Source organism: Maylandia zebra, linkage group LG10 (genome assembly GCF_041146795.1).
Source record: "Maylandia zebra isolate NMK-2024a linkage group LG10, Mzebra_GT3a, whole genome shotgun sequence".
NCBI classification, from domain to species: domain Eukaryota; kingdom Metazoa; phylum Chordata; class Actinopteri; order Cichliformes; family Cichlidae; genus Maylandia; species Maylandia zebra.
This window is the reverse complement of record NC_135176.1, coordinates 26,083,367-26,101,302: the sequence shown is the minus strand read 5'-3', so window position 1 is coordinate 26,101,302 and position 17,936 is coordinate 26,083,367. Positions and strand designations below refer to the sequence as shown.

General features: G+C 40.5%; 1 protein-coding gene across 1 annotated transcript; it reads right to left on the bottom strand.

The window, feature by feature from the left end:
* Positions 1–541: 541 nt before the first annotated feature.
* Positions 542–17,065, bottom strand: bckdk (branched chain ketoacid dehydrogenase kinase). The gene is made up of 11 exons (XM_004573479.5): positions 16,663–17,065; positions 11,893–11,961; positions 11,684–11,794; positions 9,405–9,452; positions 7,844–7,963; positions 7,221–7,319; positions 5,761–5,834; positions 5,037–5,165; positions 4,110–4,199; positions 3,726–3,881; positions 542–3,495 (listed from the first exon to the last, which is right to left on the bottom strand). The coding sequence occupies exons 1-11, from the start codon at positions 16,906–16,908 to the stop codon at positions 3,351–3,353; spliced, it is 1,287 nt and encodes a 428-aa protein (XP_004573536.1). The 5' UTR covers positions 16,909–17,065; the 3' UTR covers positions 542–3,350.
* Between the last annotated feature and the right edge of the window lie 871 nt (positions 17,066–17,936).

Here is a 17,936-nt window from a genome sequence, read left to right as displayed (position 1 = left end):
TGTTGCAAATGTCTAGCTAACAAAAAAATAATAATTTTTCTTTATGACTCCACTCTTTAACCATTTATACACAGGGAACACTGACTCACCTATAGTTTGTGATTTAGCATTGATAAACTAAAGGAGCACTGATGGTGGCTTTAAACAGTCACATACGTCCATTAGTTGTGTCAGCTATAAAATAAAAAAAAAACAAAAAAACACAAAAACACAAAAACAAAACACCCATATATTCATTCTGTGCCACTTGTCCAGGCCCGGGTTGCGGGGGCAGTAGACCCTCTCCTCAGCCACCTCCTCCCGCTCTTCCAGGGTGACCCCATGTGTTCCCAAGCCAGCCAAAAGATACAGTCTCTCCAGCACTGCCTCAATATGACATCCCCTAAATACCTCACCTAGGAACCCTTACAAGAGCACCTTTTAATGCACAGAAATGTCGTCTCTATGCCAAACTCCTCGTCAAGCTTCTCACCCTACCTAACACGGTAAGGTGAGACCATTTGTAAAATAACGAACGAATAAAAATCAAGCTCACTCTCAGTTCCAACAAAGTGAAATTTAATATCTACAGAAAATGTGGGAGAAACTAATTTCAGTCAGAGAAAAAAAAAAAAGCACACTTTCTCAGTAACATGACTTGAATATTTTGGTATTGTACTGGAGATCATTTCTAAATGAACTTTTTTCTGATCCTCATTTTAAAATGCAAAATTAATCTGAATTCTAGACAATTAAATTAACTTGTATTCACCATGTCCTCTTCTTCCTTGGAAAAAAAAAAATCACTTGATATTCTCTCCATGAACAGTATTTTTCAGTCTGCCCTTCTCTTTTGTGGCCTACAGGGGGCATACAGTGCACATTTTATGTTTATGAAAAGCTACAGCCTGGCAGTGAAATTCAAAATGTGCAAAACCACTCTCAGCATTTTTTTTTTTTAATAGGAGGAATCCTCAAAATGCTCTTTACAGTAATATTTCCAAAAGGAGATACAAACCTCAAATGTTCACCTGCATTTTTTGAAGCTATGATTGTTTATGCTCCCTCGCCTTAACGTGTATACGCTAAAGTATATACAAGAACTTCAAGACTGTCAAATCAGTAATAAAAACATGTAGAAGGCTTCATCAAGAATACAGGTACAGACAGTATACCCTCTCTGACCTTTAAACAGTTAATCATAGGGGGCTGTTTTTGCTTCACAAAATGTCAAAATAAATACCAGCCTTTACAAAATTAAATAGATTCTGAAGGCAAAAGAATACGTTCACAATGTTTCACAGGTTTAAAATGGCATTTGAACTAATTTGTATGTAAAATCAGGGAAAGAAGAAATGAAGCTTTCTCTACTCAACTTTTTAAAGATCTTTGTCATTTTGTTTCTAACCAGTTCATAGTCTATACAAGTAATATGCATTCAGCTGTAGAATAATATGTCACACAACTTCAGGCTAATGATAAAGACCGTATCACTGAAATCTAAAAACAAACAAACAAACAAACAAACAAAAACCTGACGGATTTTAAAAATTTAGAGATGTTACATCTTGCAGATAACATCCTAAGATTTCTAATGCCCTTTCAAATGAAACAAAAAAAGTTAATGCAATAACAAGCCCACGGATCAAACAGAAGAGGTGTAGCTTTCTGATTGATCTGTTGGAGCTGGGACCCACTGGGGAATGTTCAACAAACTGCAAGGAGTGTTTGTGTTAACTCATATATCGCAACTTTTTCAACACCTGACTCTGCTCGATTTTTTTTCTCTACTCCCAACAGTGTCCGTACAGATGCTGCTGTGATTTTCTTGTACAAATACTGAGATCACAACATGGTTATCTCATTATTTTCTCAAACACATTCTGTTTTTCATCGGTCCATCTATGCATCTATTTTCTGGAGCCCCAGCCTATCGCAGGGCAAACACAGAGAGACGGACAATTTTGTGTCACCAATCACCCTAACATGTACACCTTTAGACTGTGGGAGGAAGCCGGAAGCTTTGAACCCACCTGTAGGGTACTGGTGCTACTTTTTCATCCACCAAATTGACAATCACACTGACTATACACACACATAAAGTGTGTCCTACTTACAAGTTTGGCCATTCACAATAATGACATAATCAAGCAGTGATCTATACCTAATAGAAGACCAGCAAACTTGGCTAACGGTGGAGAAACTCCTTTGTCTACTGATGCTGTGAAATTAAATGGGACCTTCTGCAAAGCCTTGTTTTAAAAAGAAAATATACACCTTCCTAAAGAAAAACTGTGAGAAAACAGTCAAATAACGAATAAAGAAGCGTATATCAGACAATACTTCTCTGGTATATTGTTACTTTGAAAGTTGTTACAATGTTAAAGCCTGCTATGATCTGCACTGAGCATTACAACAGGAAACCTATTCATTACTAGTGAAACGTTCTGACATGGTGTGCGTCTGTGTGACCCAATAAAGGTAAGTACCACAAAGAAAACAAAAGAACTCAGCATGCAGTTAAAGGACTAGTGTCACGCGTAAGGCAGCTGAACATCTCGGTCGACTTCCCCGTTCAAAAGCTCTGCAAAGACGCTGCTCGACGAAGACGCTCATCAGAACAGAAGACAGAAATGTGTTAATGAGCATTTGGTGTTTTTGGCAGTTTCTTCTGTTTTTAAGAGCCACAGCTGTACAGCAGAAGAAGAAAGCGGTGTTTGAGGAGAGCGCATGAGCTTTAAGAAGAGGATAATTAAGCGAAGCATGTATACTGCTTCTACCAACGTTTCCCCTTGCAGTCAATGACACGCTGGGAGGATTTGGTAATTTAACACATGAGCAGCATTGATAACTTTGAGGAGATTTTGACAGGGCTGCTGGAGTGTCTCAATAGTTCCACTTGAAACATTTATCATCGAAATTTCTACTTTGAGGCTATTAGATATGCAACTTCATCATGAACTTCTTTAAAACTGAAGCTCTTCTTTCTTGCTTTCCTCTGTCTCTCATAATCATCGTCATCAATAATATCAATTATCATGCACAGTTTGTCCCGATAACCTACACATTCAAAGTTCATTACCCGCCCCGCCCCTCAAACTTCAATACAACATGCCACAGGGTACAAAACAAAAAGAACACAAAAGGAAAAACAACAGAAATCATCACCTTGACAGGTAACATAGCTTATAATCAGTCTAAGGCAAAAAGACAAACTAAAGAACAAGTAGTGGGTTAGTGAATTTAGGAGCTTTCTGAAAAACACTTTTCGTCCTCGTCCTCACCAGCCTTCGTCGTGGGAAACCCTCTGCACTCCTGCACGGCCTGATTTCCTGGCTGGCGTCTACATGGATTACTGACGTGGGGAACCCTTACACCCTGAAGCTCTCTCCTTTGCCATCAATATGGCGCAGACGCAGATAAACATCAGTGCCAATGCCCTGCATAGACTGAATAGACAGAGAGCCACCGAGGTACTCCGCATAGGCCCTAGACGTGGGTAGGCCGAAGCCAAACCTGTACAACACACAGGCAACAGGTTTAAGGTGATTACGTGAAGTGACAGAATCACACCAGGCTGAAAGTGATTTACTGTAGGTGAAACATTAAGCTGCAGGTAAATACAGGCAGCCATCAGAGCTTTTACTGGCTCATAAAGAAGCCTACTGGAATCATCGAGACTGGATAAAATCAATACTCCTCTCTTATCTTTGACACAAACAGAAGTGCATCAGTAAAGAGCTTACCCATGCATAGGGTTAGACTGATTCCCACTGTTGGTGATGTTGTTGAAGAGGTTGCTCATGCGGGGATCCTGTGCACTCTCCTCAGCTGTGCTGAAGTGGTAGTCCATCACCTTGTCTATGATATTGTGAGGGATACCGCCGCCGCGATCCGAGATCCTGAATTAGAAAGAAATGGCAACAAAAACTTGTAACGATACCTTCTGTTACAGGAAGTCTCCCCTGCAGCAGTGAGGAGCGCACAGATTTGCAAAGGAAGTACAAATTATTGGTCCTACACATTAAAAGAAATCAACTGGGCTGGTTTGGGTATTTGGTCACCATGCCTGGACAGGTAAACCTGCTCAGAGGCTCAGGACACACCTGGATTACAATTCTGGCACTCACCTGATGACAAAATCTATGTCGTTATTAGCGATGGTGACAACCACATCGGGGAGATTGTATGGGGTGTCCAGATGGCTCTCCATGGTGGCCCTGAAGATGCAAATTGAAGATCGATGTGACAACTGTACTCCCATTTAATAACAATCCACTATGCAAAAAAAAAAAAAAAAAATCTTTTTAATAATACTTTTGTTTTTCTACAGTCTGTCAATCAGAGGAGGCAAGAGCAAGTATTCAGCTCATTTAATTGATTAACTGATGCAATCCACTTTTAAATTTAAGTTGTGTGCTAAAAAGCAGATGTGTAGTCTAAACTACATACTTTTTCAGGCTTTTGAGCGAACAGTGAAGATTCTGTTGCAAACCTGTTCTTCTTGTGCATAATACTAAATTAAATTGTGCCAGAGCCACTGTTGTGACACATGAAAATCTCAATTTTTCCAGGTGGATGACACACAATAATCTTTCTAAATGCTGGTCCAATAGCCCAGTAAAAATTTTTTTAAAAGGACCTGTGTGCACACCGACTTGGACTTGGCTTCTATGTCCAAGCTGAAATCAACAACATTCTCTACACTCGTTAAAAGCTACATCAAAAGAGCCAGTCATTTTCCAAACTGCACCCCTTCTCTCCCGCTGTTGCCCTGGAAACCATTAGCAACAGCTACACTGGTGCCAACATTAAGCCAGCTCCAGGGCTCACTCACACCAGTCAAACAGCACCAACTAAAATCTTCACTGCTCTCCCTCAATGATCCTTTATTGCCATCACATTATTGCTCATCTATTATTTTACTGATTCACATAATTTTTCACTGTCAGACAAAAAAAAAAAAACCCAGCCAAATCATTCAATATAACTTTATTTAACACAAGCTGATTTGAGGTCAGTGGACATCTCCGTGGGTGAGTGAGTGGTTAGTTTACCTCATGGCGTTCTTGAGGAGCTCTGGCAGGATGTAATCCAGAGGCAGAGGGATGAACGGGAAGCGAGCTGCTACGTGTCCGTTGATCCTCACCCTGGGCGAGTTACCGTACTGGTGCTCGCAGAGACGTCTATCAAACACCAAGAACATTTCTCATAATATTGAAGACTACAAGGTCAAAAATATATACAAATTCTCTGCTTCCACACAACGACTGAAATGAAACTGTTTCATGACACTTTTTAAAAAAATATTAATGACTTTTTTACCTGATTAAAAAAAAGGAGGAGGAGCCACACGTAGTGTAGGGTGTTACCATGGACAAAGCACTAAGTAAACCTCACAGTTATGGGAAAGGTGTTAGTTTTGTCTGCGTGGGATTAGAAACCAAAGCAGTGGACCTACTAATGCTGCTGGATGACAATTACAGTTCATACAGTTCATTAAATGGAAGTCCAATTTCATTCATACAAATGTTAAACTGTAACGACAGAGAACACGCTGTATCTCTGATTGTTTCTTTGCAAACTTCCTTTGAACTTGGTTAAAACAAGTCTATAAAAGGTCACTTGATTAGATTACCAAAGACAAACAAGAATGAGAGCCCATTCACAGCTCCACATGCCATTTCTGAAAGGTTATCTGATGAACTCTGGTTTGCCTCGGTCAGCACAGAGACAAAGTCACCGAAACGTGAAATAAACTAAGCCGTACCAAACACTCACCTGGCAAAATCCACCCACTTCTCGATGATCTTTTTGGGTGAGAGACGTCTGCATATGATCCCAACAAAATCAGGCTGGAATGAACAAAAAAACAACAACGAAAAAAACAAACATTCTTTTTAGTCAAGTCTAAAAAGTATTTCACAAAATAACTAAATCCCCGCTGATTAATCAACACTGTTGGTTTAATTACACAATAGCGTTTACTTAAATAGCCAGCTGCCAAAACAAACATGACGTATTTTATGCTTCCTTGTAGCTGAAGGTAAACACCATGAAACCAGCAACTTCTATTTGACAGGATCCTGTTGTCCCAACCAGAGATGGGCAGTAACGCGTTACTGTAATCTGATTACTTTTTTTCAGGTAACGAGTAAAGTAAGGGATTACTATTGCAAAAACGGTAATTAGATTACCGTTACTTTCCCGTAGGAACGCTGCGTTACTGCGTTACTAAAACCGTGATTTTTTTTGCGAGAATGTCTCATGACAGTGACGTAAGCGAGTCCGTGACAACAGCTGTGTGCAGATCAACAATGGATCATATATTGAGTGCCGGAGAGAGTATGAGCGTGCAGCGTTTAAAGCGTGGAAGTACTGACCTTGCTTTGAGTTTGATTCCATAAAAAGTGACAAAAACATTAGCGTCCGTTGTGCGTGGGAAGAAAACATCTTTTTACAGCGAAAAAAAACCCCCTAAACTTCCAAGCAAGCACCGAGTAGCTACGACGTAATGGGAAACTCACAGAGAAACTCGCGGATTCTTCAACTGACCGCGGCACACCTGCACCAGGGTAAACCTCCGCCTACCCTACTCCTGCTTTACAGGTGAAAATAGAGCAAAAGGACCGCTAGTCTTTGATGTTATTTATTTTCTGCTGTGTTTTACTTGCATCTATTTGAAAGACTGAGTGTAAACACACAAAAAAAAAAAAAATTATGTGCTGGAATGTGCAGAAAATAGGTTTAAATGTTAAACAAATTTCTTCCAGTCAGAGAATGTTGCATATAATTAAATTTTTGCTTGATGCATAAAGTTAAAAGATTAAAACTGATTAAACAAGTTTTAAAAAAGAGACTTTTCCATTTGATTACATTTTGTATGATGGATTATGCAGAAAAAGTAGAATTGGGCTGAAAGATCTATCGCTTTATCACCTATTCAGGTTGTAAATTGTGTTTTTAAAAAGTAACTAAGTAACTAAGTAATTATTTACTTTTGAAAATAAGTAATCAGTAAAGTAACGGGATTACTTTTTTGGGAAAGTAATCGGTAATTAGTTACTGATTACTTTTTCTAGTAACTTGACCAACACTGGTCCCAACCCAACATTAATCCCATGTTTGCAGAAAAGCTGGACAACTATCACCTTTCCCCTTAACAGTTACCGCATGATTTGCTCTGGGTAACCGTCACCGTTCAGAGGTTTTCAAATCCTTTGAATAACAGTTGCACGTACATTATCTTCATGAAGGGCGAGATGGTGCGTGGCCAGCATTCGTATTCCCAAACGAGAGCACAGCGTTGTATCCAGGAAGTTGCGGATGACCATCTCATCCTGTGACAGCAAATAAAAAAAAGCAACTGAAACTTCACAGTTGAAACTAACTTATCAACTCTAACAGCTTTTGGTGAATCACAGCAAATGTTTTATTTTAGCTCTACCTCCCATAAAGGTTCTGACATAAAGATGTGATTTAATGACCATTAGAAAAGTTTCCAGGTTTTTCCTGTGTAGCTGCAAATGCAAAGACCGCCCTCACTAACTTCTAATGCAGCCCCAGTAATTTAGTTCTGTAAGCAGGCCTGAAATATGACATAAAGAGCCTCAAGAGTGACTCCCTGAAAGCTTTAAGGAGTAAAGAGTTAAAGGCAGATCAGCAGCTTTCTTAAGAAAACACATCATTGTTAGCTGAGAAAGCCTTAAATAGTCTTTCCAAATAATAAAATAGTGTTTAATTAAACTGAATAACAAACAAACTGACATTAATAACCTAACCTGTGCAGACCGAGAGTAAGTTGTTTTAGTAAGGAGTCATTTCCAGCAAATGGTGAATCAGGTCAGTCTTAGTATCTCTGTACCTGGATGTGTCTGCGACACTCCCTGAAGCCCTGTGCCAGCATTGTGACCACATCCTTGTGGTCGTCCAGCAGCTGCCGCACTAGTTTGCAGAAACGAGCCTCCACGTCCTGATCCTTGATCTGCAAACAGAGATGCTTCACACTAAACCCGAGAAACCCGACGTTTAAAGAAACAGCCTGCTCTAAGAAGAGCCTTTTAATTATTTTGGATTTTATATTTATTCTGGCTTGAATGACTCAACGCTTCATGTTTACCTGCTGCACTGATAGAGTCAGCTTCAGTGCAGCAACAGCCTCATACTCAACACTTCTACTGCACAGAGATTTTTTTTTTCTTCTTTCACAGAAACGCTGCTTCCATTTATGAAATTGTCCGTTTCTTTCACGACTAGAGCTTCACATTAACGGTTGTTTAAATCCATAAATGGTGTATTGAGAAATAAATAAAGAATGCACAGGACCAGTGACTGAGAATCAGTCGAGCAATTCTGTGCAAACCGCTGTCATTTTAAAGCCACCAATGAGAGAATTCAAATGTAAAAGCAAAGCAGGTTTCAGGCATACAGATAAAAGCCGGGTGAGCGTGACCTGCCTCTGTAGCACAGAGATGTTTTTAGACACTATGATTTCCCCTGAGAGCTATTGTAGTATAGGTGACTCCAACCCAGAGTCACATTATCTGATCCTTTGTCTCTGTAGTTTCCTCTTAAATCTAGGGACCTTTTATTTTTAGCTAACCTTGCATCTGCCTCATCTCTTTAGAAATGTGTTTATACAAGAGAACAAGAGGAGTCTGAAAGTCTCAGCACAGTGCAGTGTTGCAACGCTCCATAAAGAAGGCACACACCTTTATAGGCACTGAAATAGGTGTTGTTTTTCTTAACCTGACAATGTTAGGGTTACTTATCAGATTTAAGTGTTTACATTAACACAGAGGAAAACACGTTCAGCCAGTTTGAAATCTCCAATCATACATGTGCGAACACACTGAGGAACTGGGTGTACTCGTCTGCTTTGTCCAGACCTAAAAAGAACAGAACACAATGATCACTTTGCTACTGCATGCAGCAGTCAGTGAGACAGTTTGGCACTGATAACCCAGGAAATGCATTACATCTAGCAAGCAAGGATGACTGTGATGGAACACGTGTTATAGCCCTGACAGTACACAAATAAATACAAACAATAATCAGTGTCGTAGAAAAGCTACAAATCCTAAACTCGATAGCAGAGAAGAGTTATCCACTAACCTTCCCTCTACGACCTTTCAATGCCAAACAGAATGATTGGCGAGAAACAGATTTTTATTGACTCGAACAATGCATACGGCTAATGTTTCATTAGTTTTAATAACAGAGTCACGGCTTGTTTACTACTCAAATGAGCCAATCCTAAAGCGGCTGCGGGCAGATTCATCACACGTCTCGACAGGAAAAAGGTTCACACTTCCTGTTTTTGCTCATGAGCAAACCCACTCCCTGAGAAATAAAACTTGAACTTGTGACCCGTGTTTGTGCGCGTGTGTGTTTACTGTTCGTGTTTGAGTGGGTCGGGCACTCACCTCTGGAAAGTCACTGAGCATGTGATAGGCTCTGATATACAGTTCATGCTGTGAGAAAAGAAGAGAGATGCGGGCTATGGTTAGACCGATTTCTCTGTGATCGTTCACTCAGCCAGAAAACATCACACCACAAGCACTGTCCCCCCTGACTGGGCCTCACTGTGTTACTGACAAGTCCATGTGAGGCTTACACGTGGCAACTTTCTCCAAGCATCAGTGGGATGAGTTTTCTGTTACTTGCAGAGTTGAGCAATTTCTCTGAATCAGAATTCTGCATAAATGACTAGACTGGCTTATTAAAATCCATCTGATCATCTTGATGTGCAAAAGTTGGAGAGTTAAAATCAGTTCCAGCAATTATTTCACTTCTGATCAAAGAGCTAAACAGTGAAGGTACAGTCACTCCGACGTCACAAGTAGTGGCACAGAAAAGGAGCTTTTGCTTTATGTAATCGACACAGAGCGGTTCCGTGATACCAGAAAAGGAAGGAATCTGGGTGAAAGTTCACCAGCAACGAGACATGCAGAGGCAGCGAAATACTCCAAGTGCTTGCAGGGGAATTAAAGGCTCAGCGGGAACAATGACAACAACAATTCTTTTGGTGTCAAAGAGTCTGTTATATCCAGACACATGTGTATTTTTCTGGTTAAGTTTTTGAGATCTATGTATAAAGGAGCTTTAAAGGACCTCTGTCTGAAATGGCATCTGAAAAACTAAACAGCCCTGCAAGATCAGAATCCTGCTGATGTGGACAGTTTCTGCTGGAAGAAACATTTCCCATGAAAAATTAGGAAAGTAGAGAATGACAGCATAGTCATTAAGTATGAGTTATTGATATGACAGGCCTAAGTCAGGTGTGAAATAACAGTATCAAAATTATTTACTGGACAGGGTGTGGCACTGATGTCGTTACAGTTAATCAAAAACAACCTTGCCTGCAAAAAGTTTGGAAGACTGTCAGAAACTTAAATAAAACAGTGTTTTCGATGTCATTTAAACCCTATTTATGATTTAAAAATAGTACAATGGCAAATATTACCAAATCTGAGAAATTGCATTGTTTCAAAATATTTTGCATTTGGTGCCAGAAAATCATTCCAAAGTAGTTGCGACAGCTGGCAGGAAAGTGGAAAGTGGCAGGAAAACAAACCACAATTAAGTGCCAAAAGGCTCCTCGAATGGCCACATGAGGTTGTTTCTGAAAGTGGATCAATCTCCATAGACTCCTGTGTTAAAATGACCAACTAAACAGCCCCGGAAAGCATCCAGAAAATAAAAGGTTTTGTGGGACTTTTTTCTGCTTCCTACATTTGGATACTGTTGAAGCTAACCGTTAAGGGCACGGCAGCTTAGACTGACAGGTGTGCTGACACCTTACTGCCTGCGCTCACCTCTGCTAACTCAAATAAGTGAACTGAACCTCTCCACTGTGTTTGCAGTGTTGGTGCCTTCTGAAGTTTTTTTTTTAAATGACAAATAATAAGACAAGCTTTCTGATAATGACCATCCAGGCAGCCTGTGCTTCAGTTTTGTGTATTTGTCTGTTACTAAGCACCACTTATGTGTTTATAAGCATGTTTATGATGCATATTGCAAACCAAGCTTCCTAAAAAAAAACCAAAAAAAAAAAAAAAAAAAAAAAAAAAAATCAGATGATAACTTAAAACCCCATCACTTTGTCCAAATATGGGAACTTCCACCTAAAAATGTCAAATGTGCAATTTGTTGCGGTAATATGCAATGCTCTTCCTGAAAAACAACATCTGGGTGGCAGAAAACAAAACCTGCATTTATTGTTCAGCATTAATAGTACCCAGGACAGTTTTACTACAAACCTGAATACAAACATGTGCTTTCAAATCACAAGCTGCAGCTCCTGCGTCAGCCATTGATGCTCTTTATTTTAATAAAAAAACAGAACGGTACAACATTCCTGGTATGACCCATCTTTACAGGATATGGATATCCCATAAAGAGTCTACAGGTTGTTTGATGTCACCATTATGTGTATAAATAAAACCCCTCCTTTCAGTTCTTGCAGTCGTATTTCAGCTTGGTATTGAACCATAAACCTGCTGTACCTCTTAATGCACAGCCATACCTCCCTGTCCACTCTGACGGGAGTGGACAGGGAGCATCTTAAGAGCGCTTTCTGTCAAGACTTTCCTGCGCAGTATTGTTACTTTCTATTTATATAATCAGTTACAGGGCCCACTTCCTGTATAGCTCAGCAATCTGTAAACTGTATTTGGGTGTGTCTGGAGAGCTGTGCGCTTACCACTTGCAGAATCGTGGGGTTGCAGCCAATAATGAAGGGCAAACTACGGAAACCCTTGATGCGATGAGCGATTCGTACAGGCAGCTCCTTGTGGAGGTACTTGGCACTGCTCTGTGAGCGTAGAAACACACAGAAATAACAATGAAGAGTCTCAGAAGTCTCATTATTGTTACACTTTACAGAAATCCCAGCACGGCTGAAATATTTACCAAGATGTGGTGTCCATCGGCAGACTTCCCAGAATACAACAGGGTTGCTAAAGTCAGTCGAACAGAGGCCTAGGGAGAAAGCGGCACATAAAATTACACACACAATCATAACAGCAGGGTTGAGATTGTGTTTTAGTTTCGAGTGTGCAGCCGTAAAAACACACATGATTGTTATCCACATAAATGACTGGCTGTTTAGCCTGTGACAGATAAAGTCCTTCAGGCAGTTCATGCAGATTTTTAGCTGGGACACTGAAGGACACTCCATACTTGTCTTAGCTGTACACTCTGGTCCAGGTGACGAGCAGAGCTGAGTGTTCGCAAAACATAACGAAACATTTTCACTGCGGTATATAATTTATATTCAGAAAGTCCATAATCTGGCCTTCCAAACTGCAGTAACTCAGAAAACTAAAGCATTACTTTGTGATTGTTTGATGGCGGTTAAGTCTACCCAGACAGAGAGACCTGGAGCTGTGAAAGCAGAAAAGACAGCTGTCTTTATCCAATCACTACATTTCTAAAAAGTCACACATGTAAAAACATTAGCAACTTTTTTTTGTCTGTGAACTTATTTGCCTGGTCGTGAAACAAAGGTTCCTGAGACTAAAAGCTCTGGGCACTTTGAAAAAACTGCAAAAGTGCTTGGAGCGAAACATCTAAAACTCAGCTTGTTATACGCTCGCTGCATGACTGTGTGTTTTATTTCCTCTCGTGAGGCCAAGCCTTCAAAAGCATGCACCGATGTCGAAGGCAGGATATGGATGTACAAAACAGCACTGCTATTTTGATGTGCTTGCAGCAACAATGATGCATTTGCTTAGTGTATTATTATGTTCTCATTTGGTCCATTTTGGTGCTGTAGATAATAGAAAGAACACATGAAACACTCCCTTCATATCTGCACACACAGAGCCTGAAGCAGAAAAACTGGTCTGCAGAGAAAGTTGATAACCAGCTTCGTGATACCTGTTATCACTGACTAGGCCTGTAGATTTTGTTGACTCAATTTGTTAAAACAAAGCCTTAAGACTGTTAAATCACAGTTCTGATAATTGTTTTAATTTAACAAAATGCATTAGAAAGAAAAGACGGTGGCTGCAGCAGACACCCTTCATTGTTTTAAATGCAATTAAATGTTAGCACTTCGCTCTTCTCTACACACAGCCCACAATTAGCTATCCTGTCTGCTAACGCACTGCCAACAGAGAACCATGTTCAGCGCATTACAGCTTCAACATCACCTAGACATCGTTGTTAGACTTTCTTGTAAGAATACGTTTGTTTTCAAGAATTATTTTCCATCTCTATATCGATTAGAATATAATCAGATTTAAAGAAAAAATTATCGATAGAAAGACAGGGAAGATATATATCTCTCAGATAAAGTCAGTGTCTGACAGTGATAGTTACTAGAGCAGGGCGATATGGCCAAAAATATTTATCACGATATATATTTGAAAATTTGCGATAACGATATAACCGACGATATAATTGATGCGAGACAAAATACAACTCCACAACATTACTAGCGCAAAAAGACAACCTTCCATTTATATTCACTTAAACAAGAAGCTGGTTTTTATGTACATTAAAGCTTTATAAAAATGTAACAGTACAAATGCAAATTGCTTGCTGAAAGTTTAACCAAAAGGCATTTCCACTAGAAATGGGCTGACATGTCCTGAGCATAACCATGTATAATATCCACTGAAGTTAAAAAGAGGTGCTTTGCAACATTAAACTGCAGTGTGCAGTACGCATTTTTCGGACCATAAGGTGCACGGGATTATAAGGCACATTAAGCGAAACAAAGCAGTCAGATAAATCAAACTTTATTAAACTCATTCTTCTTGCTTCCTCCACTTCTGTACCATTGATTCCTTAATGTTGAATTCTCTGGCAGCTGCTCTATTCCCATGTTGTTGCAGTATATTAATGACTAACCTCGTATTGTGGATGGATTATCTCAGTTGTTCTCCTGACTGAAGTTTGGTCCGTTTACAGCATCCTGCCATGCGATTGCATTTGTCTCTAACCATGAAGAACCTTCACGTTAACTTTTATAAGTGGAAAAGTGTTAGTGTTCGTCCTCCAGCTTCACTGTTTATGTTATGCTAACATAGCTGTGTCGCTAGCGATCACGTAGCACATCATTATATACCAGCTAGCCCAACTTCAGTAACCCTACAAACGTCACTGCTGTTTAGTTTCCTGTCTTCATTTATGTTGCAAGTGATAGCAGAGGTGTACGTTTGATTTTTTTCAGAAATCTCTCAGTCAGAACATGCAATATCATGCTTAGGTAACTAGCGAGCTAACTTCCGCTAGCTTCCTGCTAACTTCTAACTCCGTTAAATGTAATAACTTTTGTTTTCATGGATGCCTGGAAGTTAAACTTCATAGTTACACCTGGTAAAGCAGCAATGCTGATCGTTTTATTAAAGATGAAAGAATTTAGACTGTTTTTAACTCTAAGTGATGCTGCAGTGTTCGTTTGACCTGAAGTTTACGGAGTTTAGGACCCAGATTACTCCCAGATTTAAGAGCATCTTAGTCCGACAAATACGACAATAACAACGGCCGCTTGCATGTTCTGCAAAAAAATGTGCTTTGTTGTGTATCTGACGGACAAACACCAAACCAGTTCCACATCATGGAAGTTGCACCATTTTTACAAACCAATTCTGGATCATCTGTTTCACTCAACAATCGGCCATGTGCGTATGAAAACAAAGGCACTGCGCATGCGCGTTTTACTCCCATTCTATCGCGATATTTCATTTTCCTATCGTTGCCTAACATTATACCGGTATTACCGTGAACGGTATAATATGGCCCAGCCCTATTAGTTACAGAGGCTAAGATGGAGGTAAGTCACTGTGGTAAAGCAAGTCTAACATTTAATACTGTGCTCAGTCATCACTGACTAATGTATGTAAACTTGCCACATTATAAAACCTTACAACAGGCATGTGCACTATAACAGTGCACATGCATGCATGCAATGTTACGGTGTGCTCCAGTACTTTATAGCACTCCAACTCTGCTCACCAGCTGGAGCAAGTCGTGGCATCAGCTCCAAAATGGATCCGAGGGTGCCACAGCGAGATGCCAGTAGCACAATCTGAGCTAGCTAGAAAGACAAGAACACTAAAGAAATGGTTCATGGTTTGGATTTCCTGTTGAATCACTGCAGTAGCCTGATTAAATCAAACATACTACAGTGTGATAAAAAACATAAAAACTGTAGTAACTGTTAGAATAATGCATCTTTAAATTGCAGGTCCAGTCAATAACATTCATTCACACCCCACAGTAAGATGCAATTTGCAGGTGCACAAGTAAAAAGCATTGTGTAAATACAAGCAGAATGCACAGCTGTATGCCTGGTGATGGTCTACAGATCTGGGAACAGATCTCAAGTTAGAACCCAGGATAAATGGAGCCTAACAGGCACACCTAAGTCAAACAGGCATCAGTTTTATAAGCTCTAGCTGTGTTTACCCCAAAAGGACACTGACACTCCAGTGCTAAACCGACATGCACAAGTGGAGAATGTACAAGTGGAAAAACACTACTCATTGCTCCAGGATCTAAATGCTAAGTAATGTCAGTGCAGTCCTAATGTTTGCAGTAGGTCCTACCTGCGGGTGTAGGACCCACTGGAAACAACAATCTGCTGGATTGGTCGTATTACATTATGTATACTGATGCAAACATTAAGCCATCGCATCGATATCACTGTACAAAACAATAACATTTGTCTTCCGTAAAGTGAAAATGTTGTCGTTGGGTAGTGTTTTGTTTCAATATTTCAATTCCTTCCTCTTTTTTGCTGTAAGAGTACTTCTTATATTCACTCCAGTAAGTGAGTAAGTAAGTAAGTGAAAAAAAACTGAAGAATGTGACCAAAAAAACAAAACAAAACTGAGCCAGGAGGAAGAAAAGCATCTATGCTATTTTTATTGGTAACAATAACAATAATAATAATAATACTAGTTAACATGGCGACATTCATTCAGGAGTTGTGTTTTCTTTCTTTTATTTCACTTTAAGGCAAAGTATTTTAGAGATTGGCAGAACAGATTGTTAGACTTGCTTCTCATTAACTGGGGCAACGTCAGCTCAGCTCCATCGCTGAAACTTTACACCATCAAGTCTCCTGTTACTGGACAATCGTCTTATGTCTATAGTGTAGCTAATATTACAATTTTGCGTTGGCACCTCGTCTGGTCCGGTAAACATCAGCGACAGCAAAGAACCGACGTTATAATTTGTCTAGAAGCTCAGCAGGCTGCAGATAAATTTACCCGGGCGTTGCGTTCAGGTCTTCGGTACCGGGCATGTCAGCCGCTTTACATTATTACTGAATTATTATTATTATTAAATAGACCATTATAATTCAATACACTATATGACTTAAAACAACAACAACAACAAAATAACAGAACAAAGCACGCTCTTTTCTTTTGCTAGAGGAATCTCCGAAATATTAAAGGAAAATTACAAATTACAACTACAGACACTGCAATGTAGGTGACAGCTTTATTCCTCTTATAGAAGGAATTCGTTTTTAAGCTTCTAACTGACAAAACATTAGTTCTGAAGGCTAAAGCACTGCTCTTTTAAGTAGCAGCATGTCACTGTTTTTCCACCTGCCCCTGAACGTAGCACAACCCAGCCGCAGCTAGCTACAGCTAGCTTAGTTACCCAAGAGTTCTGAGACCTTTTCAGGAGAAAAGACCGGGAACCCGTCACATTTATTACCTTTTCTGCAGAAGAATCTATTGCAGACTGGTTATAAAACGACGTGACAGTCTTCGACCGCTCTCGTGCCATCTCTGAATATCCCTGCATCGAGGACGTTGACCGAAATCTCTGGCTCCCCGTGCCTGCCAGCGGCGGTACTGTTTTGGTGGCGGGGGCCAGCAAGAAGGTGCCGAGCCTCGGCCTAGCTCTGCTGGCTGCGCCGCTCAGCATCTCAGCCGCTACACCCGCCAGGGCCAGACGCATCTGGAGATGAGCTGTGTGTGCGAACAGGGCTGCCCTGCTCTCATACAAACACGGAATATCACAGTCGCTACGAGGCCATTAGGGTCGCGTCGTACTAGAGCACAAAGGCATGTATCTCTGAATACAGTTGCGTTGAGGGTGCAGAGAGGGCTTTGTGCGCATTGGCCAGTGGGGAAGAGAGCTGGGGGAACGACATGACAGCTCAGCCAATCAGTCCACCAGAGGCGGAGCGAAGCAACATCAACAACACCCCGGAGCCCAGAGTCTGCAAAGCCCCCCCGCAATGTACTGTTCTGTACTGTACTGTACTGGAGGCAAAGCAGGAACAGCCGATTGTCAAATTGCACCAGTCATAAGTTTTATTGGCCGACTTGAGGCTGAAGGGGACATTTTAACATGTATGTTACTTGTGAATCGTTTATGCAGGTAGAAACGAGCTCAGGACCATTAATTAGAATGCCTTTTGCTACTTAGGATTTTTCCTGTTTGTTGAAAAAAACAAAACGTGGTTCAGGGACCTGCAGTTAGTGTTTGCTGTGTGCCTGTTAAGAAGTGAAAAATGCAAATCCCACAAGTTTCACTTCCTGTTAAATAAATGTAAATAATGATAGAGAATGTCCCAATAATCCGCCCCAAGAACCACGGATTGAACCGCCCAGCCTCTTGCCTTTTACTGCCACCCAACACACTTTGAACCCAATCCTCATTGGGGATCCTGTATGTGGTGAGCCCACAGAAGACCCTGTCCCTCAAGCTCCTTCCCCAGCCCCTGCCCAAGAGTGCAACTCCAGTAACCCTAACCCCCTAACCCTAATCCAGAGTAAACAGGTCCCTTCATTTTTTTTTTTTTTAATCTTTCATGGTACCCTCATCCAGGATTTGCCTTGGGAGACCCTACCAAAGGCAAAAGCCCCCTGACAACCCTGGGATCTTAGGATACATAGATCCCAGAAAATAGCTTCCTCCAAACGGTAGATCGCTTCTTGCTTAGAGATAGGGTGAGGAGTTAATAAGTAATTTGGGAGGGA